The following is a 22,824-nucleotide window of genomic DNA, read 5'->3' as shown; positions in this document are numbered from 1 at the left end:
AATGAGTATTTACCATGGTATTAAACCATTAGTCATCGTTACCTAACGTCCATTTAAGGTTTGAGTGAGTAAATAAATTTAAAAAAAACAAGTGCCTCTGGGTGACTAAAAATAATAGGTAATAAAATAAAATTTATTATTTTTGCGTGAACTTCAAGATATTATTTAACATGTTTTGAATTGTCCAATTTGTATCCTCTATGCACCGTTTTGCTCCATAATTTGCTACCATTTTAAAGGTAGCTCTGTGACGCCCATCTCATTGAAGTCTTGGGCCTTAGTTGCGAAAAATTCCACTAATCGATTTTTACAATCTTCTCGTGATGCTAGTTTCTTATCTTTCAGGAAGTTTTGTAATGAAAGAAAAATACGGTAATCACTTGGTGCCAAGTTGGACTTGGTGTTGCTGATATACGACTTACCTCTTTCTGCCGAGTGAATACTACATTCATTAGCGCAGAAAAATTTACATTAAAATTTATTTTATTTCTAAAATTACTCTTTTGAAATTGTACTAATGCCCAACATTGCGACATTTATATGAAAGATGATTTGTCCACTGCCAGTACTCAAAGGGGAAGAAGACTGATTAGTCACCACATTATTATATTAGCCCCCAAGTGTGAATAACTATAAGCGTACCATCCTTGAATCACGAAACTCTTCATTGCTTTTTATACTTCACTTCTATATATCGTCCATCTACATTGGCTTTTAATGTGTCTAACCTTAGCAGTTTAATTACTCCATACTATATTATGAGCACTTATTCCTTTGTCTTCCAATCAATTTATTTCTCATGCTCCATTATTCTCACCTATTCCATGAATTTTCAAGCGTTTAAAAGTTTCGGCGTTGACATTTCACTGCTTTTCCACCGAATGAATCAGGCTGTCGGGCGTCAGTCAATCCTTGCCTATGTTTTACCTCAGTCGCTTAAACAACTTACGTAACTACCATAATGTCTTCCGTTAATGCAAGTTTGTTGATGTTAAAGCCGGACAAACATGAGAGTTTTTCAATATACATAACTCATAATCTGATTTCATGGCCCAAAAAACTATTTGAGAGCCTTCGAGGGTAGGATTAAAACTTAATGCTGGCAGCTTGAGCGGTATGCACGAAAATTAGCGGTGTGCATGAAATCCAATTACATTATTATACGGTTTACCGGGCTTGACTAATGATCGATCGTTTCATTAAATGTCGAATTTCTCAATATTACCGATGATCCGTCTAGACACAGTTATGCGTTGTCACTAAAAAACGATTGCTCCTTTTTTCAACGCTAGTTTTGATTTTAATGACTATCTTTCAGATTACACTAAGCGGTCGCAAAAATGCATCCTATGCCTTTATTACTTCCTTGGAGTTTTCCCATGTCTCACGGAGGATGCATCTCACTTTCATCTTACTCTCTTTGAAAACGTTGTTTTTACCATTCCATTGGACTTTAACCATGCACATGATGAAATTTAAGAGAAACTTAATAATCACCCATGTGGAAATTCATTTTCACTAATTTAGCATACATCGACATGCATTTAATTATCTTGTTCCGAAGAATACATCAGAGGTTTAATTCCCGGGAATATGTAATCGTTTTTGTCCATTCACTTGTAAGCTCACCAAATTCCAATGAAGAAGAACTTCTTCCGGAAAGTTTGGTGAATTTTACTCATCATGGAATAGCCTCATGCTTAAGTAAATTAAGCACTTTTATTTTTTCACTACCACGCCCTTAAGTACCTAATAGAATGTATTATGTCTTTGCTGGGACTGGTGCTCTGGCGTGACGTCACGTAGTTCCCACGATAGACTCCATGTCACGTTCATAAATGGCTGGATGACATGAGGTCGCCTACGACGAAGAGTATTGTCTATATCTTTTATTCGTGTTTAACCTTGTTATTACGAAATATTATAACTGCTACTTAAAATTAGTAGCTTTATCTAGCGATTTGATCGTTGGATTTTTCTTCCTCGTAGGAAAACCCTCTAAAATCACTGGCACATGAATGTCTTTGCCTGGTTTCGCTAATTAGTAGGGCCCTCTTCGCTTTTATAGCGTTGGGGTGTTTTTCCCTCGTCCCATCCCTTCCGAGCCTTTCCCTACCCCAGAGGCGTCGTCGGGCTCCTATCGCGGCGGCGCCTCTTTCCTTTTCCCTTCCTGTCCTCCCCCTCCCCGGGTGTCTGGGCGTATAAGCCACTGGCTTGGTTCCCGGCTCCGGTGTGTTGTATCCTCGAAGGGCTCCCCTGAGCCCTCATACGCTATCTATATCTTTTATTCGTGTATAATCTTGCTATTACGAAATACTATAACTACCACTTAAAATTAGTAGCTTGGACTTTACCAGCAGAAAAAAGATGGAGTACTTTTAGAGGTAATTTTTCGCAATCAAATCAGTGGATTATCATCATTTTCGGGGTGTAAGAGTTTCCTTTCACCCTTTCGCAGCGAAACTGTTGTCTTCGCCACAGCAACCGACGCAGTAGTAATCGAAAATGAAGATTTCATTGACTGGTTTATTTTTGTCGAATATCGAAGTCGTTGTTGTCATTTAAAAGATGAATCGGTTCCAGCAAGTCAAGCTAGACACCCTGGTGCACTTATCAAATAAAATTTAGCAATAGTATCATCGTATGGCTAAGATTTAACGTCAATTTAAACTTAAATAATAGTAAGCGTTAATCTTCGGAAGCGCCATAAGTGAGAGATGGCCAAACCAGGAAAGGAACTTATTGACACCATCCATCCACAATGTTCAGCCGAAACTATCCTTCCTTCACTCGCCGTGGACATAGAGTCTGGTTGTTTGGGAAGTCCAGCGTTCTACGTCTACATACTACACTCCAAGCCAGGTCCGGGGGGTCCGGACCCCCCCCCCCCCCCACTCGAAATATAAAAACACAATTATTGTCCTTCATAAAAGAAAACAAAATACTGAAAAATTAAGAATTTACAAAATGTTTCTTTAACAAGTTAAGTTTTTTCGATTATAAAAAGTGTTAAAATTAGTTTAAAACCCATTACTTAGTGCCCGGTATTTCAAAAAATTTCCCCTCTGGTTTTGGACCCCCCGAACGAAATTCCTGGCTACGCTACCGCTCCAAGCCGCCTTAAAAGGCGTGTGGCAGGGGGTGTTGTGACACCAGCCGTTTACACATAAAAAGGAAATGCGCAAACGAAATTACGATTAGCATTTATTAAGGTCCTTTATGGTTCGGGGAAAAACGAATTCCCACATCTATCCGTTCGGCATAATATCCCTCTTAATTTATCGCTTTTGTCAGACCTGGAAAAATTAGTGGGGCTCTAATATGATATGACATATCTACTTGGTGATGCTGGGTAGTGACTTTAAGGACTTGTCCATGCGAGGGAGCTCCTGGAAGAATCGTCCATGCATGGAGGCTCCTAGAATCTGACGTAGGCACTGCTTTCCGGAACCCTTGAGGGCACATCAGATATTAAGAATAGCACGTCCCTTAGGCAAATTCCTTTCAACAAATGCCCTCTTCGATATCGCTAGAATAAGGACCTCTAGAGATCACATAGGTGTGGTGGCTAGAGAGTTGACATCTAAACTCGTGGACCGGGGTTCAAATATTTCTCAATCTGGCGTGCAACTGAGAAAATGCACTTCCAAATTAGAACACTGGCTATTTTGCCACTTCTTTGCGTTCATGCATTCTCGAATGCATTCCAGCAATGCGCCGCTTCACTCTACGCAATATGAAATGCGCTCTTGTAGGCGTCATATTTTTCCAGCATACGCCCCGTGTGAAACGGGCATAAGACTGTGCCTTCGCCCAATCGCATGGGCAGCCAGCAATCTAGCTATCATCGAAGTTCAGTTTTTGAAAAACAATTCCTTATTGAATTCTCTGAAAAATGTAATTGGAGCATTCTGCAAAGATTTTATGCTTGCATGTGGGCAACAGACAGGTTTAAATTGATACGCGAAATAATAACTAATATTACGCTATTTTTAAGCTGAATTTATCAAGGTAGTTTTTTATTGGCTATTAATTTCTTTAAAAAAAATCAGAATTGATTTTTGAAGTTGGCGAAAAATTTTATCAAACCTCAAGATAAACTTAAAACAATCGCATGAACCTGTAATCATGAAACGCCGTCACTGAAAAATTATACGTGGGTCAGAAGTTACAGTTCGCTGTTATCTTTTATACTCTTTACACTTTAAGATTGTACCAATTATGACATAAATTCATTGAGTGAGAAAATATCTTTGAATTAAAAGCTCTGTGAGCAGGAAAAACTTGAAAAGCCGTTGGAGAATGGATTGAGAAAAAACTTTAATATGTAATTCGTATATCAACGAAAAGGATGGGTTAAATAACAGTTTAACGCCTTAACTTAGCGTATACACAAGCCTTTTGACAGTCGGTTTCATGATGATTAACTCCGAGAATTGGTTATAACAATCTCTTGCAACTGATTCGAATAATAAATCAAAGGAGTTGTTGAGGCTCCATTGTAGATAAAAGGCCATTCGTGAATTTTAATTTACACATAATCAGAATTCCTACCCAGAAATACCTGCAGGATAAGTGCTACAATCCATTTCTTCTAGGCCATTATTTCCCAGATTTGTGAGGTTAAATTGTGATCTTGACCCCACCCATTGGAGGAGTCTCCGATAACGAGGCCTCATACGTTCGAGATTTTCCGCCCAGGCCTTCAGAAACAATTTTCAAGGCGCACATATATTATCCGATCTAGAGCGCCGCATTTGCTCAGCAAGACATTGTCGTATTTTCCTCCATCTAATAAGAACTTGATTTCCTTTGACTTATGATTCTTTTGGAATTTCACTCTTGAATAGCGTGCTTTCTAAAATACACCACGGAAAGCTTTGGTTAGTAATTGATCGTAATAAAAAAAATGATATATTTCCCTAACGAATAACGCTATGGCTTTAGGCGTACATTTATTCTTATTGTCGTAAGCTCACCTTCCCTGACAAAAAATCGATAAATTAATGTTATTTTACCACATTTGTTAATGTCATAATATAATAACATAACTAACTTTATAATTAATTGATAATATCAAATATTTTAATAAATATGACGCCAAACTATTGTCATTTTCGTTGAGTGAAAAATATTAAACCATTTTGAAGAGAGAGTGAAGGAAAAAATACCCGATGGTGTTCACCATTCCTCAATTTGCACGAGGAGGTATCTTGATATTGTAAGTTGAGCTATTTTCTCCCTGATTACAAATAGACGCAATATTCTGGGAAAACCTGGATGATACAAATTCCGCGGCAGATTCTTGGTATAAGGGTATATTTTTCAGCTCCGATGCTGCGCATAGTTTAGGCAAAATATACAAATAGGCATCCGATTGTGTGATGGCTAGAAAATTAACTCCTCACCCCGGGAGCTTGGGTTCAAATAACTTCTATGGCAAATATTTTTCAGTGGAAGGCCAATCCCAGATAAAATGATTATTAGAGAGCATATTTGAGCACAGCAATCTGTCCTTTGAAATGGGCTTGCTGCCGGAGTCTCCTTGGTGTCTAGCAAGGTAACGCTGACATCAGGTATCTCTCCGTAAACTATTTCCATACCCTCACGTAATGACCCAAATTGCAACCGTAGGTTACCTTCTCAAAGTGAAAACCATATTCTAAGAGAAAACAGCTATTTTTTCTCGGCTAATTAGATGAAATTTTCATAATATTGTGGCACGGGCGTAGCTAGTTTTGGAGCATTTATCATGGCTTTAAATAGGTTTGTAAAACCCTCCTTTATACTAATCATATATTTATCACGTAAGTGGGAAAAGTGAAGATGGATAGTTCACCGAATGCATCCTAACGCTCACCATTAAAAATAGAGCCTTCATTGGAGATTGATAAAATTTACTCTCTTGATATTATCGAACAAGGAGAAGAATGTTTAACGCGAATAGATGGCGGCGATAAATGAGCTCACGAAGAATATTTACCTGTTGTACTTTCTTCTTGAAAGGATATTTACTGCTAATAGATGGTAGCGATAACATGAGCTCACGAAAAATATTTTCCAGTTGTATTTCCTCTCCCTTCATTTCCTCTTTGGGGCTCCCTTTGAAGGTCAAACAAAAAATGCGAAGTTTCAAGGTCCGCGTGCTTTTCGTCATCATTATTGCTGAGGAACCTTTGTTCGGGATATTTCAACTATGTTTTCTTCTCTTTCGAGCATCCATGGGAACGCTATCAAGGTCTAAAGCTATTTGCGTCGATCGGAAAAATGTCTTGTGGTTTTGGTAATGGTGATATGTTTTGTTTAAAAAGGGAGGCTGAAACTATTTGGTGCCTTCTTTCCGAAAATCCGGACTAGAAATGATAAAGACTAAACAGAAGTAACCGATAACATATGTTGAAAATAAGAATTGGTAATGGTAAGATATTAACCTGTTAACGGAAAAATAAATTATAAGCGAATAAACTATTACTGTAAAAAATGAACACCTTTCTCATAGACATATGGCACATGATATTTTCAAAATCATGTTACAATTATTATCTAAGAGCCTTAATATTAACTAATATGGTAGGTAGCCATGTGTTTAGCTTTTCCAGTTATTCTTTACTATTTCCATTGTAACTTCATTTGAATTTATAAATATATTCCTATCGAGTGAAATACATTAGTTGAATAAAAAATAAATGAATCTGATTTAAACAGTGCGGAAAAATTATTGCCCAGTTATAAAATATATCTATATGGTATCAGCTACCCGAGTAATAACGTTCTTCATTTCCGGTTACCATCGTGTCCAGTGCTAGTCGATGACAACAATATTTTATAGCCTCCAATAATCCCTTCTTAATACGGCTTCTCTATCTTCACTATTCGCACTTACGTGATAAATGTATGATTTGTAGGAAGGAAGACTTAACAATCCTATTCCTCAATTTTACTCCAACGGGAAACAGATAAGATTGTCATCTCCACAGTAACCGACGCGGTAGTAACCGGAGAGGAAGAACGTCAAGGTACACCGCGGGAATGTACGTTCTCACACCATAGCAATAACTATAAATATTGAATATTGCGTAGAAAATTTTCACATTTAAGTAATTTTTAAGTTTTAAAACGAACCTGAAAATTTCACCCAGAATAAATTACGATGCTGTATTTGATGAAATCGTCCGGCATCATTTATTATGTGCGTTGCAAAAACAAAGGAAGTGTGTCCACGGGCGAGAATATGAAAGCAATGATGCAAGGAGCCACTCCTTCAACTGTCCACAATGCCCAGCGATTACTAGAGCGGAAACATTTCCCCTTCGAAAGTATTCTCTCGGAAATTGTGTCTTCCACTTGCATAATCAAGATATGCACCATATTTTATTGCGCCAAATGTCTTTCCTATAGTATCAGAGCTGTCTGTTTGGATGAAATCTTGGCGAAACTAAATGAACAGGGAGGTATGAAACTAATACCTTACTTCGCGTTTTCTCTCTCCAAATGGACCTCAGCTAGAATCATTCTACATCATGCATGATTTGCGGCACAATGTGGTGGAATGTAATAATATTAGTTAAATGATGCATTGCAATATTCCCACAGGATCTATTCGAACATGACTCGTTTCGCTTTTACTTTGATAGTATTGTTGTAATAACAAAACTCGTCATGCTCGAATAAATCCTGTGAAAATATAGCAAGGTTTCACCTAACTAATAAAACAAAATTATTTTAAAGTAATTAAAAGCATTTTCGTTTCTTTATAAGCGCTTTTTCCCATTTCCTGTGAATAATTATCCACTATTTTTCTCATTTGTAAACATCGATTTAGTTACCATAAAGGCGCTGACAAGCCTTCAAAAATTATGATTTTCTGTGCTAATTAAATACTGCCTTGATCAATATTTATGCTGTGATTGTATCTGTTTCCCGTTGGAGTAAAGTCGACGAATGATGGGTCGTATTAATACCGGATAAATGGAGGCTATGATCAATAGTGGCTGCTAAAAAAAACTCTTGAGGTCTACATTTTATCTATTTTGGTCTTTTTAGTTCATATGAAGCCAAATTCAATGCAAAAAAAACGAAAATTGAGCAGTACAAATGAATTTATTTAGGTACTAGAGCAGTAAGTTGGGGATATTTAAGTGTACGAGAAAGGATATAAAGGAGAGAATTGCGTCATCAATGGATATTCTCTTTAAAACCAGGGAGCAAACAATTGGTACCTTGTGAAACAATGGATAGAGAAGACACGAAGTGCTAACAATTGAATTGCATGAGCACAGAGTCATAAATCAGAGAGCATCTTAAAAGCTGAAGAAGTGGGCGAAGAAATAGAATCAAGGGACGGATTGAGAGAAAAATGAACGAGGAAGTCGTCCGTATGGCTGACAAGGAGAATACACTACTGAAGAAAACTACAGTGGGATAAAGGCTGCGATTGAATAGGGATACCTTCTGTGTCTGCAGATAATACGTTCGGCTAGAGGGAGTTGAAGAAAAAGGTTTACGTATGCAACGATAAAATATGAAAACATTTTCGAAAATCGAACCACCAAAATTGGATTTATTATTAGCTTATCATATTTAATGAAATTTAGTATTTTTGGGAGTTCATTATTTCAAAGAAAGATAAAATTTTCCCTTCATTTGGTTGCGTGTTTTATTCTATTGGAAGGGCTATTTAGATATTCATAAATTTCAATATTAAAATCCTTCGTAAATTATATCAAGCTTCAAATGCTACGTAAATTAATACTAAAGACGTAGATATAAAAAAATTATCTTGGTATTCCTATCCTTCTATCCAATTTACTATCTTTTTGACGGTTATGCACTATTTTTCAGCGAGAAAACTGATGCAAACTAAAATTTGGTCAGGAAACGTGTTGGTACATAAAGGCCCACACTTTTCGATTACTAACTATTACATAACGAGAGTGTAGATTAACTCGGTTTGATTAGTAACGAGAAAGTCATAAAAAGTAAAACACAATTAGCCTTCTGGTATTAATGGTATGAAACGATTGACGAAGGATGTAAAAATTAATAAGTTGCAAAAAATTAGATGATAGGTCAATTGGATGGATGTACCACGGAACTGATGTAAATACTTTTAGCCTATGATCAATTGAAAATGAGAACTATCTAATATTTCTATTCTTTGAAGACAGATCTTTCATCTTTAAGGCTATAAAACCTTTTTGCCTTGTAAAAAAAAGCTTTTATGAAACAGGTGGAAAATTTTTTGAAGGGGGGAAAGGATTATTTTATATGTATCGGTCGTTGAAGTCTCCGACGCCAGATATCTTCATCAACTGCGGTGGATTCGGGCCTCGATATTTATTTCGAGCGTTCGGTGCTCTAGGAAATACAGCAGATGAAATAATTTAACCTTTTTGATCAGATATTTTTTCTCTGCGTAGATGAAAAGTACTCTTTTTGATAATTAACCTTAATTATGGTGTCCAAAAACATTGGCTATTTTTGCAAAGTAAATTGCATGGCCTATCTATATAATTATGGACAAGTATGCGCATAGGGAGGTTTAAATCCCCCATTTTAATACATATTTTGAAAGTAAGGGTTAATGAAGGCCTGGATAGTGTAAACCACATACAGCATTGTAAGTTTTTATGAGACAAGAATAGGGGTGTCTATTGCTAGGTTTGGCTTCAAATTGAAAACGACATGAAACTTCATTTCATTGAAAACAAGTCTTTATTTATTTAAAGCTATACAACCGTTTCGGCATTAAAAAAATCAATGCTTTGACAGAATGAGCAGTAACGAGAAAGCATGGCCGATGGATAAACAACACCGCAGCGTTCTCGCAAGTGAAGCACACTGCGCAACGCGCGTTGAAGTCTCCAAGGGTCAGCGTCGACACCTGCGGTGGAATCAGCCGTCGATCTTTCTTTCGAGTGGTCGGTGCACCAGAAGAAGCAGCGGACAGGTCGGTTGACGCGGTGGCATGGACCACGCACGTCAGTTGGCAGTTTTTATCTGATGAGGATAGAGGTGGATCGGTTGGTTTGACAGGGTTTGGAAGGTTGAGGGAAGGCGGTCAGGTTCTTCAGGACGCACCATCAGCGGATCGCGACGTCAACCAAGTGCTCACCAGTGGTGGCCGGCGTGGTCCCAGTGGTGGTACTGGCCATCGTCGTAGTGGGCATAGGGGGTCTCGTATTCCCATGGGCGGTAAGATCCATCATCGTGGTCTCCGTGACCGCCGGCCCAGGCTCCGTGAGCGGCAACGGCGTGGGCGGGGGTGGGTCCGCAGAAGGGGTAGTTGGGGCAGGCATGGGGGCTCACTCCAGCGGGGTACCTGGCGGCAGCGTGGGCAACAGCTCCGTGGACTCCGTAAGCGGCGTAGACGGGAGCGGCGTAGGGTGCGACGTGTCCATGGGCCAGGGCGACGTTGTCGCAGTAGGGGTAGTTGGGGCAGGTGTGGGGGCTGACTCCGGCGGGGTACTGGGCGGCATGGGGGATGGCACTGCCGAGTGCTCCAGCCACGCACAAGGCGAGGATGATCTAGGGTAAAAAAGAGAGGAGATGGTTAACGTTTCATTATCATCATAACAGAAAATAATAGCGATTACTCCGAACTTTCCACTCAATTATAGCCTGGTGAATTAAAGAAGATGGTTAAAATTGATTTTTTAACACGAAAAAATCATGCTGAATCCTGAGAATTTTTCAATAAATTTCAGTCAGCTGAATAAGTGAAGATGGTTTAAATTGAATTGTTATTACAATAGAAAATAATGACTGGATCCTTCGAACGAATTGCTTTTTCTCACTAGAATTCCATTGAGGTAAAAGGAGGAAAGTGATCAGCATTGAATTGTAAACATGGCAGAAAATTATGCCTGAATATGTCAAATAAGTTGGTTATTTTATAGTCTATTTTAGTGGGGTGAAAGGAAGAAGAGGGTAGGAATTATATTGCAATTATTGAACCGAGTGTTAATTTGGAGAAAATTTTAGCCTTGCTCTCTTTCGCAAGTTCAATTTTTAGAAGCAGTGAATAGAGACGTAAAAAGAGACGTAATTCATGACGTAAAGGCAATATAATGATGACTGAATGTGCCGTGGATGTAATATAGTAATGAATTTAGACTCGTTTTCTTATTTTCAGGAAAATAATTCAAAGGTAAACGCATGAGACCAATGAAACAGATATTGAAGCTCGAAATATTCCTCAGGAGTAAAAAAAAACTTCTCTCAGTCCTACACTTGAACTGAAATCTTTAGAATTAATTTTTTATAAAGCAACTATTAGTTTAAAAGTTTGCAAAAAACTGTATGAAGGTAAATAAAACGCGATTAGAGATGTAATTCACGGAGTAAGAGGAACAAAACGATATCTAATTGCGTGATGGATGCAAGATATCAATGATTTAATGTGAAAAAGCTAATCTTTGGGCAAAAGTATTATGATGTGATTGAGCTGAACTGCATGATGCAGATCCTAAAGTACTCCAAGCAAGCATTTTGAGTCCAACCGCTAGGAAAGAGGTTAGTGGGTAAAGATCGTATCTCACCATCTTGTAGGCCATTGCTGGTGTTGTACTGCTGCTGGTACTACTAGAGTGAGACTTCACAGTGCACCTGATGACAAGGAACCCCCCGCGAGTTTATATAGTGATACAGTTCACCTCCCCTTCCTGTCTCCCACCACCTACCCAGCGCCCCCCCGCGAATCTCCTCCCATACTCCAGGCTTTGCCCAACCCTACATCTCCCCACCCTCCGGCCGAAGCATTGCTACGCCCTTGCAAGCACCCTCCGGGTCCAAACAGTCCCTTCAAACAGTCACCGGTGTTGGCCTCCAGGTAAAATCCCCATCCTACTCCCATAAGCTCTTCCAGGTCTTCCCACTACATTTTTTTTCTTCACCTGCGGCGTTCCCGCCTTTCATATTGTAGACCAACGCCCATGGCCTCTAAGTACACCTAATGTCCCGTCGCTAGCCAATGTGCCAGTGTCACGAAGGTGGAGGTGAGTAGGTTGGGCGCTTGGCGGAAGGTATAGGTATTTGGAATCGATAATATGGGGTGGAGTGCTCTCGAAGACGGGTTCCTGCATTCCGTTGGGCATTGCGTCACGCGTGCAGGAGATGTTGGATAAGATACTCGCACAGAAGAACAGAGGTCTGATAATTCGTCCACAATAGTTTGTCCATAAGGACCAGAGCCACAATTGTCATACTAGATGAGTCAATAAACAAAAGGTAAAGCATTTATGAAGCAAGCGACCCTCTTTATAACTGTATATCCTCTGTATAGTCATGAATAACCCCAAAATACTTTACCTATTGCCTACTTACACATCCCATATTTGTGGCTAGACATTTTATATTCATGAACTAGCACCACTGTAACTAGTAACTATAGTACGGCCCGCAAAGGAAGCAAAAGCAAAGAGGAAAGTTGGTGATATAACTTAAGGGAATTGGAGGGTTATCTTAAAATCTAAGACGGTTAGTAAGGGATTGGAAGTAGTAAGAATTGCTAATAATTAAGGAAGCTGTTACGATGATCTAACTAGATTTTCTTATTCGATTAATCGCATCGACGTTAGACACCTTATTTCAACCTATCCCTATATTTATTCCATCAATAATTGAGAAATTTATTTATTTGATAGTTTCATATACAAATATAGATTTATAACATGATAGGAAAGAATACCACGCTTGTCTGAATCGGCACAAAAGAATACCACCGCATACTTTACCCTGTGCACTTAACTTACGGATTAATATTTTAGGGACCGTGATTATTTTATTAGATCTGATTTCTAGCTAATTATGAAATATGTCTCTTAATACGAACAATTTCACATAGTTATTAAATACCCTGACTTATGAATTTTCAGGCGGTTAATGCTTAAGATCCAGAGCCATACAAAAAGCCTGCTATGGTTCATTTTTCCGCATTTACCCGTTGCCATGTGTCATGAGAGCAGAAGATAGTGAATGAGATACACCCGAAAGAGAATGGATTGAAAATGATTTCAACTTCTCCGCAATATAAGAGCCAGCAAATTTTATGGCTTGAATCTGAGAATTTGAAATTTTAAAAGTCATCCAAATATTTTTATTTCTGTTCTCCACCTTGCCAGAGTTCTACATCTACATTATACCCCGCAAGCCGCCTGACAGGCGTGTGGCAGGGGGTGTTAGGAAACCAGCCCTTAACAGCTAAAAAAAATTAAGTGCTCTAACGAAGTTAAGACTAGCGTTATTTATTGATATCCAACACATTGGACTACTCATTTGTGTCATTACACCTAGATTTCTTACTTATGCAATTTCTTGAGGAAAATATAATGATTTGATATCCGCTATCTTTTATTGAGAACAAATTCGTTCAAATTACTAGGGTTTAATCTGTATGAGCCAAATTATGAAAATGACATAACCACACTAAAACACTACCGCAAAAGAAGCACAATGAGGAAATCAGATGACCTCTTTCCAAAGAATGTTTCAGATCAATCTTCCATGGAGTATTAACTCTCATCAAGACGCCAATTTCAACTAATGTATTAAATTCGGAAAATTTTAAGAATGCCTTTTTGGTAGATGACCTGGACAAAAAAGCAGGGAGAATTCGACGAGTACACGACAGTGAAGCAAGATCTATATCCAAGTAGCTGTCAGTCAAAAGCTCCTTCTCCGCTGTCATCAATACTCTCTGATAATACGATTTAATGAAAAGGTAGTTAAATTGTACTAGCATGTATGAGTAGCTGTTTCAAAATAATAACTCATAACAACCTGAATTGAGTGGAAGACGTTTGATAAGATTTTATAGAATCTTTGTTTTTTTGGAAATATTTTCGCGTTTTTAAACAAGATGCGTTGCCATTTGTAAGGCAGATTCGAATATGAATAGTCATGTCCATCATTTTGGAAAAATCATCAGAATATTTTCATTTCCTCATCATAAATCAATGTAATCTTTTTTATAACGTAAAATTTAATGTTACTCATTATAAGTAAGTAATTGTTACTGATATTCATTTATACCAAAAGAAATTATTTTCCCGCATACTCAGGCATTTTCTTTCTCCTTAGCTTGAACAGCAAAATAAAATTGCTAAAATTCAACTTCACAATACACCAGTATATTCATTAATAATTTTTGTCAACATTAACAAAGTAATTATATTATTACTTTGAGTTTTTCGTGATTTGATGCTAATTCCACCAGAGATAATTGTTTTGGTGTAGATATGCCAATTTCAGCTATCACCAACGAAACCGTTTGTCATCAGAACAATTTCTGACTTTTGTTTCAACGGTAAATAAATTGTCTATCTGCTATCAAATATTTGCAATAAAGTTTACATTTAAGGGCTTTTGGCAATAATTATCCTAAAAAAGTCAAAATGTAAGGATACCCAATATAAATTAGAGCATTAGTTATGCATGATACATAATATATAATATTATGTGTTAATTTATTTAGATAGTTACAATAAAAGTGGCTTTCAAAGCCAATCATAGTGACTAGACATAACTTCCACTAGAATAAATATTCAAATGCTTTCTTTAACGGTGCTCTGATTAACCACGCCAACTCATATCGAGTATGTAGCATTTTGACCTTGACGCGAGTCATTTATCACTTGCATTTCTAATGAATATAGACTAGAACATTCCAGGTGTCCGTCAAACGTTGGTCACCAGTGTATGTACTAAGCTTTAACACCGAGATATTGCATGTTTCAAGGTATTGCGCTCTATTTTTTACAATATCAAATAACTTCTGTCGGTTCGTATTCATTGTAAAAATATTTCCGGTAGAGTATGCACATTGTAAAAAACTACTTCAGGTGGAGTAATATCGAAGAAATACCTCACAATAGAGAAATTTCCGATATTTTTTATCGCGTTTATTCCATGAACAAGATATTTTTTGTTATAAAAGAGAGTGATTTGCTCAAATATGTTTGTATCCATACACTCAAAGAGTATCAAAATTACCCACAGTTATTTTCCAGTCGTTACCCTCACAAATTCGTGTAGAACTAGTGGCACCCTGTTGAAAAGAGAAAGCAAGTCGCGCTCACGATTACTAAATCGAAGTCGTATCTTATGATTGCAGTCAAGATATGGCCCACCCTAAATTCAATATATTCTCGCAATAAAAACTGTTTGATGCTATCTACGCTATTTTTTCAGTCTTTAAATACCTTCTTGTCTACAAAACACACATAACATATTTAATAAGCATCTAAAACTGCAACCTCACTTGAACTTAAATTATTGTCAGTTTAACTAAGCATTTTATTTTTTTGTGAGAATATCTATCATTTTATACTCGCAAATAATGTGTGTATCACTCCTCTAATAATATGTTTTAGCCTCAAGTCTATTAAAGATGAATCGGTATTGAAAAAAATGTCTAACTTTCTTATTCAAATTTTTCTGGTTTATGGTTAATTTATTTCAATGGAAACCTGACTTCCTAATAACAGTAATGGATTTAATTAATTAGGTGGTTTGCGGAATGAGTTGAAACTTCTGGATGAATAAATTTAAACTTTGATTTCCACAATTTTTTTATAAAAACGCGGCCATGGTTTATACAGTTAACGTCATCTTCTCTAAAATCTCTTTATTCATCCAAAAAACCATTATGTCGTAAATCTGTCAGCAAATATTTGAGTATCACAATTTTTTTTCAATAGGAAATCGATGTATAAATGCTTATATGATAATACACTCAAATTATTTATTGAAATATCTGTATTAATCCGCAATGTAGGTAATAATTAAATTCTATTTTTAATTATACAAAGAAGATAAATATAAATGAACACTAAAATATCGAAAATATATTCTTACAATGCACCTGAGGCTAAACAAGGATGCATATGTTGATAATCGGTTTCCGGGTTAATTCCGCGTCGACTTATTTTTGGTGGGCTAGTTATTATTATTGAAAAATTGGCTGAATTTCTTATTCTAATTTTTGTTGTCCATCATTAATTTCACTCTATCATTCGATTTTTCTTATGAAACTTCAATCATCATCAAATTTTCATTGCATGGATTATGTTCTTTTCGTTGTTTTAACCAATGCATCTTCAAAGGTCTTGAGGTTTAGGCCGTTCGCATAGAAAAATTCTGCCTTTTCATTATCGGCATTTGGAAAAAATATGCTTGCCCACCAAAATTGAGCCGACGCGGAATTAATTCGGAAACTGAACATCAATTTAATCGCCGTGGAAGCCTCCGTAATAAGGACGCATATGTGTTTGTAAGTATGTAAGAAATATTTCGTCAATATGTTAATAACGCCTTTTGCAATGTGGGTTGGTTCCAAAATATTTTGGGAGCTTGATGGCACAATGACCGAGGAACTCTGAAGCTGTGATGATTGCGACTATCATTCCAGGCGTCAAAATTTTCCGCTATCCCGCCACAATCGGGAAGAAATCTTGTTCAAGGTTGCGGCTCTCAACGCGTGTAATAGGCGTTTTCTAAGGTCCTTAAACATTCCTATCGAGAATATCTGAGCTGTATCCATGCCTCGCATTCCTCAGTTTTTTATACAATCGTGGTTTCCACTTCATCTAACAATGAGTAAGCTGTTGGGTCCAGCTTTTCATTCTCTGGGAAATGCACACCGTGTATCTTGAACAGTTGACTAACTTTTTCTGGTATTTCAGTGAAAACAAAAGTATACGATATTTATTATTAAATTGCAAGTACTATAAAATTCGGTTGAATCCTATATATGCCGACATGGTTTCGAGATTTAGTCGAACAAGTTAATGAGAGATCAGAACTGCAGTTTAACCAGTTGCATCTAATGCACTGCTGTCTTCTTAGCTGCATGAGCAATAGAATATGAAGTTTTTAGAATAAATAAACGGTATCATTGCATTTGCATTATTATATTTTGAGATTCAACCAGTCCTTTTGAGTCCGTTATAATTAATAAAGAGACGCTTATTAAATCCGTATATCGGTTGAACTTGAAGATTTTAATTTTTCGTTAGAATATCTATTATTTTATATTTACAAGCAATGCATTACTATTAAAATAGTTTTTTATCATTCATCTTATTTAAAAATTGGCTAAATTCCTTATACTAATCTTTCTTTTCCATGACTAATTTCATTTTATCATTCGATTTTTCTAATGGAAATTCAATCATCATCATTGCGTGGCTTATGATTTTTTCGCTATCAGTAACCGATGTATCTTCAAAGAACTTAAGGTTAAGGAAGTTTGCATAGAAAAATTCTACTCTTTCATTATCGGCATTTGTCAAAAATTATGTTTTTCCCTAGAGAGTTGAGTTATTTTCATTTTAAATACATATTTTCATTTATATTTAACATTTTATTGAATGCACAAACAAAATGCATTTGATGAATAAAATTATACATCCATAGTAGTGTTTATCAGGTCCTATGTCAGTGACTTAGCGTTACTTAAAAAAATGGTTCACGTCTATATACCAAAATTGTCATAACAATTCAGTCACAACCATATTAAGTACTACCTGATAGATTTACGAAATGGCACTTGCAGGTCTTAAATGTATATAATGCTATAACAAGAAAGCTCTGGAACATTGGTATGAAAAATATTTTTAAAGAAGGTGGAGAAATGGCCTCCAAAACTTGAAATTGAAACCTAACGTTTGTGCGCCGCCAAAAACTTCAATTAATTTTCAATGGGGCCGATGAAAACTGTAATTTTCTCTAATAACGATGTTCGCATTCATTCGGCGGCGTAGAATTTTATTCCATAGTCAACTAATACCTAAAAAATGTTCATTGAAACACTGGATTCATATATAATAATTGGGACATATTTTTAATGATTTTCCACTGGTGGAAGTATGCTTTCCAGATATTCCATGATCAAAATTTGAATCGATGCAGAATATGCTATTTTTAGGTCCATTTTAATGGTATTTTTGGATTTTCCATCCGTTTCTACGCTACCTATGCATGTATGGAATTATGGAATATGGAATTTGATACCAATTACAATAAATACTGCAAGGCATCGATTCTCTAGAGAAAACATTGCCGAAACGTAATTGGTATGTGACGTTTTCCGGTTCCTCTCTGGAAATACTTCCGTATTTGAGGAACCTCTCGAAATGAAACTGAAGGTCATTAAAATTTGCTCTATAATGATCCACTGAAGAAGGCAAAAAATACTTTCGCGAGAACGGAATTTTTACGCACGGGGAGCCGGGAATATGTTTTCTGAATCACTTCCGAGGGGAAAGTACTAGAAGGTATTTTCTTTCCAAAGTAGGCAATTACGTGAAAGATGATCCATTCCTTCATTTGATTACTCGAGTATTCTGTCGAATACTTGCTCCAGCGGTGGTATTTATCTATGTTAGAACGCCCACAGTTAACTGTACGAAAATGGTTAAGATTCAGTTGCACGTCGTGAGAGACAAGGCCGTCTGAGTTTGAAACGGCATTTATTTAAGTCTTTCATTGTTCGGGGAAAAACGAATTCTTCTACGCATTTGTTTGGCAAAATATCTCCACTTTTTCGATGCATCGAAAATAATCGAAATGAACGATTATTTTTCCGCCATCGCTGGAGCGATCGCTCGAAAGGTGATTCAGGCTTTAACTATGTTCCCTACAATTAGCTTGAACTTATCGTAACTCGTTCACGCTTTATATAATATGCTTGACGTCTATTCGAGATTCGGCCGGAGAGGGCGACGTAGCACCTCTCATTCAACTTTACGTCTGAGGATCTTCCTACAACATGCTAGACAAGCTAGGATTCATTTTAGCTTAGCCATAAAGATTGCTTACATATTCTCCCCACGATAGGATATCCATCGAGGACACGAAGTTCTCTAGGAGATATATTCAAGTCGGAAGCTGTGGCGGATGCATATGGGAGGCGCGGGAGGCGTACGCCCCCCATTTGCGGGGCTGGTCCTATTGCCCCTGTGGGAAGATTTTCGGATAAGAAAGTAAAAGAAAGGTGCTATTTCGCTCTCGTCCGACCTCACCTTGAATATGCAGCGAGCTTATGGGATCCGGTGCAGAAAGACTTAATCCGCGAACTGAATAAAATACAAAGGAAGGCTGCGCGTTTCGTCAAAAACTGCTACGGGCGTACAGACAGTGTTACCCAGATGTTAAGCAAATTATGCTGGGAGCCGATGGAGACTCGGAGGCTGCGCGCTAGGCTTAGATTGCATGAACAATTGGATATCTTTAAGAGCGGCACAGAGAACATAATATTAGAGCCACACTATATCTCCAGGTCCGATAGAAGCGATAAATTAAGAGAGACGTTTTGCCGAACGGATAGATATGGGAATTCGTTTTTCCCCCGAACCATAAAGGACTTTAATAAACGCTAGTTCCAACCTCGTTAGAGCACATCATTTTTTTTTGTTGTAAGCGTCTGGTGACCTAACACCCCCTGTCACAAGCCTTTTAGGCGGCTTGCGGGGTATTATGTAGATGTAGATGTAGAGCATAGCAGAATCACAATTTTAACTTTTTTATGTCATAAGATGGCATTGTCTCGTATAAATGTATAATCAGTTTGAATAAAACTGTTTTGAAATTTGCATGCGACTTATTTTTCATTACGATACAAGTAAAGGTAGCTCAAGAAATATTTTGCGGCGTCCCCTTGAGTTTTCTGTATCCGCTACTGGTCGGAAGGTGTCTGCCTGTTTATCCACCAGATTACCCCGACAAATACATGATACACTGGGTACCTTGAGTTCTCGAATACTCTGTATTGTAAGTACTTACAGTAATCAAGCGCATTTTATGCACTCCTAACTATGTAGGAAGACTGCCAAAAGAAGAAAATACAATTAATGTGGTGCATATGCAGTCTATGCACTACAAAGTAATATCACTATCACAAATCACTGCACTATGCTAATAAAATATCACTGCACTATGCTAAGTAATAAGGTTTACGGCTTTGCCCAGCAGGTAAACATTATAACCCTCCTCCCCGGTAAGTTCTTGTTATGAAAAGTAGACTAAGATTGATTTTTTATAATCCCTGTGAAATCAAATAGCCCAACCTGTCCATATACTTTCATCTATTTATTTATCCTGTAATTTTAATTAATTACGGTATTATTCTATGTATAGGGTATGCTCTCGTAAAATTAATTTTTAGCCACATATTTGAAATAAAACGTAGGGTACATATGCCATTTCTTTAGAATATCTATCATTTTGTCGAACGAAAGTTATAAACACGGAAAAGGTATTAACAAATAATGTTATACATTGTTATAGCTCATTCCATCGAAATATTACCAATTATTTATAACGTAAAAATGTGTGATGTGTCCAATTTATCTCAACAATGAGAGTTAACGTTATGTTTGAGCTTACTTGTATCAGATTCTCATATTTCATCAATCCTTTATCTAGTCGTCACGAGGTCTGAACAGAGACCGGCTTGTCGTTTTCTAAAATCTCCTTTTCCCTTCACGTAGCGGTAATTTTTCCTATTCTTCATTTTTGTCTGGAAAACAGATGGCTGCCGGGGAATTTTCTTGTGCCAAAACATATTTCATACTCCTTTCGCATTATGCAAAGACATTCCGCCATAAATCGTTAAAATCTTGATATTTCGACCTACAATAGTTATTTTTCATTGCTTTATCACTAGTGTACTGAAATCAAGCGAACCCCGAACTAATAACCGTTTTTAAAAGCCTGAATTATAAACAAATAAGAAAGCTCTAGAAATTTTTATTACGATTGTTTCATTTTTGATCAAATTTTGTACGAAAAAATCTCTGAAGAAATGTTTAAACTTAAATTATTTAAGCATAATTCTTTTTTAAAAAGAAGAAGAACTTGACAGGCGAAGGTATTTTTGGATCTATCAAATGGTATTCAGCATATATACTCTAACGGATTTGGCCATTATACTATTGGCTATTTTAAACTGACAATAGATTTATATTATGTTAAGAGTAAGAATACGAAGATACTATCAATATTTTCAATTGTATTTTACATGCAAGTTCAAAAGAGGTTATTAACTAGTTCCTCATAAACATAAAATGTATTGTTCTATCTGTTCATATCCGAAAGTTCTTATTTTTACAGTTGGGGGGATTGGGTTGGTGTAGTGGCTAGAGTGTTGGCTTCCCACCTCGTCGACTCAGGTTCAAATCCCGGCGGTGGCAGAGGATTTTCAGAGACTGCCCGATCCCTGCTTGAGTGTTGTGTGGAGGACATTTCAACTGCAACACTCTGTCCGTTGGATGGGACGTTAAGCCGTGGTCCCCTTGGCGCCTTTCGTTAATAGCAGGCTAATGTCGATGCCGGGTCTTCACCCTTCCCTCCACACCTTTCCCTCATGGCGCAAATGACCTAAGCTGTCGGTCGCCTCCTCCAAATACCATACCTTATTTTTACAGGAATTAAATCTACCCTTGAAAGGTTATTTTTTTGGTCGCTGCAAAAGCTCGAAGGCCTTCAACTTGGGTAAAAGTAGCTAATGAAGGGGAATATTTCAGTGGAGCTCAAAACGCAATTTACGATTACAAATTGGAAAGGATATTTTTCGGCGAGATCTCCCTTATCGATAAAATAGCATCACTTGGGCGTTTTATTTTTTCTCCTCATTCGTTCTCGAGGCCTTAATAATTCTCCACCCACATGAAATTCCATTAAGAGAAAAATAACCGAGTCTCCGATTGAATTTTTTTTTTATTCCTTTTATTTAATTGGCCTTAACCCATACGCATAAAAGAGGATTTTTGCTAGTCTGTTCGCTATGCACATCCATACGGCTGCACGGATTGCGACCAAAGTTACATCGGAGAAGAAAAAAAGAGTAAATTTTTATAATTGATCAAAATAAGAAACACCAGTCATGAGTTGGCGAAGAAAGTCATCATAAAACTCATTATAAACTTTCTGTCCGAATTATTTTTTCATCATAAAAATAAAAATTCAATAGAAATACACTTCACTTCAATAGTAATCATCAGTATTATTATTCAAAATGTAGCAATCTGTAACTTACAAAGTCAACTTTATACAGAAAATTATAAGATGAACTCGTTGCGATGTAACTGTGCAACGACATCAAGTTTTAAATTCAGGTTACGAAGCAGTAAATGTCTCCTAATCATTCTTAGTTTCATACGTGAAAAAGGTTTGAAGGCCAGCTTAAACCTTAACCAAGTGTTGTGCGCTGACAGCATTTGAAAAATTGTCACCCAGAACAATCCACAATTCAGGTAAATTTCCTAACAGTTTTCTATTCCAAAAGAACGAAGCGATAACTTGAGAGTAAATTTCAGGCACAACTGCGTACTTGGAAGGACTCCTCCACTTTATCAATGAGAACATTGGCACAATGGGGGTGATTTCTTGCCCTATTAGTAATTCATTAAGTCACTAGAATTTCAATGAGTATACGAGCTTGATCGGAGAGCATATCGGTGTCTAGTGAAGTCTCTATCAGGTGCATTACTCGACCGACGAAGAAGAATGCCCTGATTCTCTCCTTTAAGAAGCAGACCTCAGATAAGATGAAGAAGAATTACCGTCCTTCCATGGATTCAACTGCGTCTGAGACCCTGAGCAAAGCCTGGCTTGCATTCCCTTACTATGCAAACACTTCATTTGCGTTGCATAAGGTTTCATTCATTGTTGTTGCTGTATTTTTTAACATATCTTATGTTAGATATCATTTGCAATTGGCGCATAATTAGATGGTATTCCTTTCACTTAACTATACTCATTCATGAAAAATGGTGAACTCATCCTGAAAATCCACATCAATATTATGCACGAAAAATTTATTTT

At 37.1% G+C, this 22,824-nt stretch overlaps 1 protein-coding gene across 1 annotated transcript; it reads right to left on the bottom strand.

Annotated features, from left to right (window-relative positions):
• Nucleotides 1–9,691: 9,691 nt before the first annotated feature.
• LOC124169404 lies at nucleotides 9,692–11,633 on the bottom strand. The gene is made up of 2 exons (XM_046548002.1): nucleotides 11,541–11,633; nucleotides 9,692–10,527 (listed from the first exon to the last, which is right to left on the bottom strand). Exons 1-2 carry the CDS (start codon nucleotides 11,553–11,555, stop codon nucleotides 10,111–10,113), a joined length of 432 nt encoding a protein of 143 aa, XP_046403958.1. The 5' UTR covers nucleotides 11,556–11,633; the 3' UTR covers nucleotides 9,692–10,110.
• Nucleotides 11,634–22,824: the final 11,191 nt, after the last annotated feature.

This window comes from Ischnura elegans, chromosome 12 (genome assembly GCF_921293095.1).
Source record: "Ischnura elegans chromosome 12, ioIscEleg1.1, whole genome shotgun sequence".
Lineage (NCBI taxonomy): Eukaryota > Metazoa > Arthropoda > Insecta > Odonata > Coenagrionidae > Ischnura > Ischnura elegans.
This window is presented reverse-complemented; position numbering and strand designations above follow the sequence as displayed.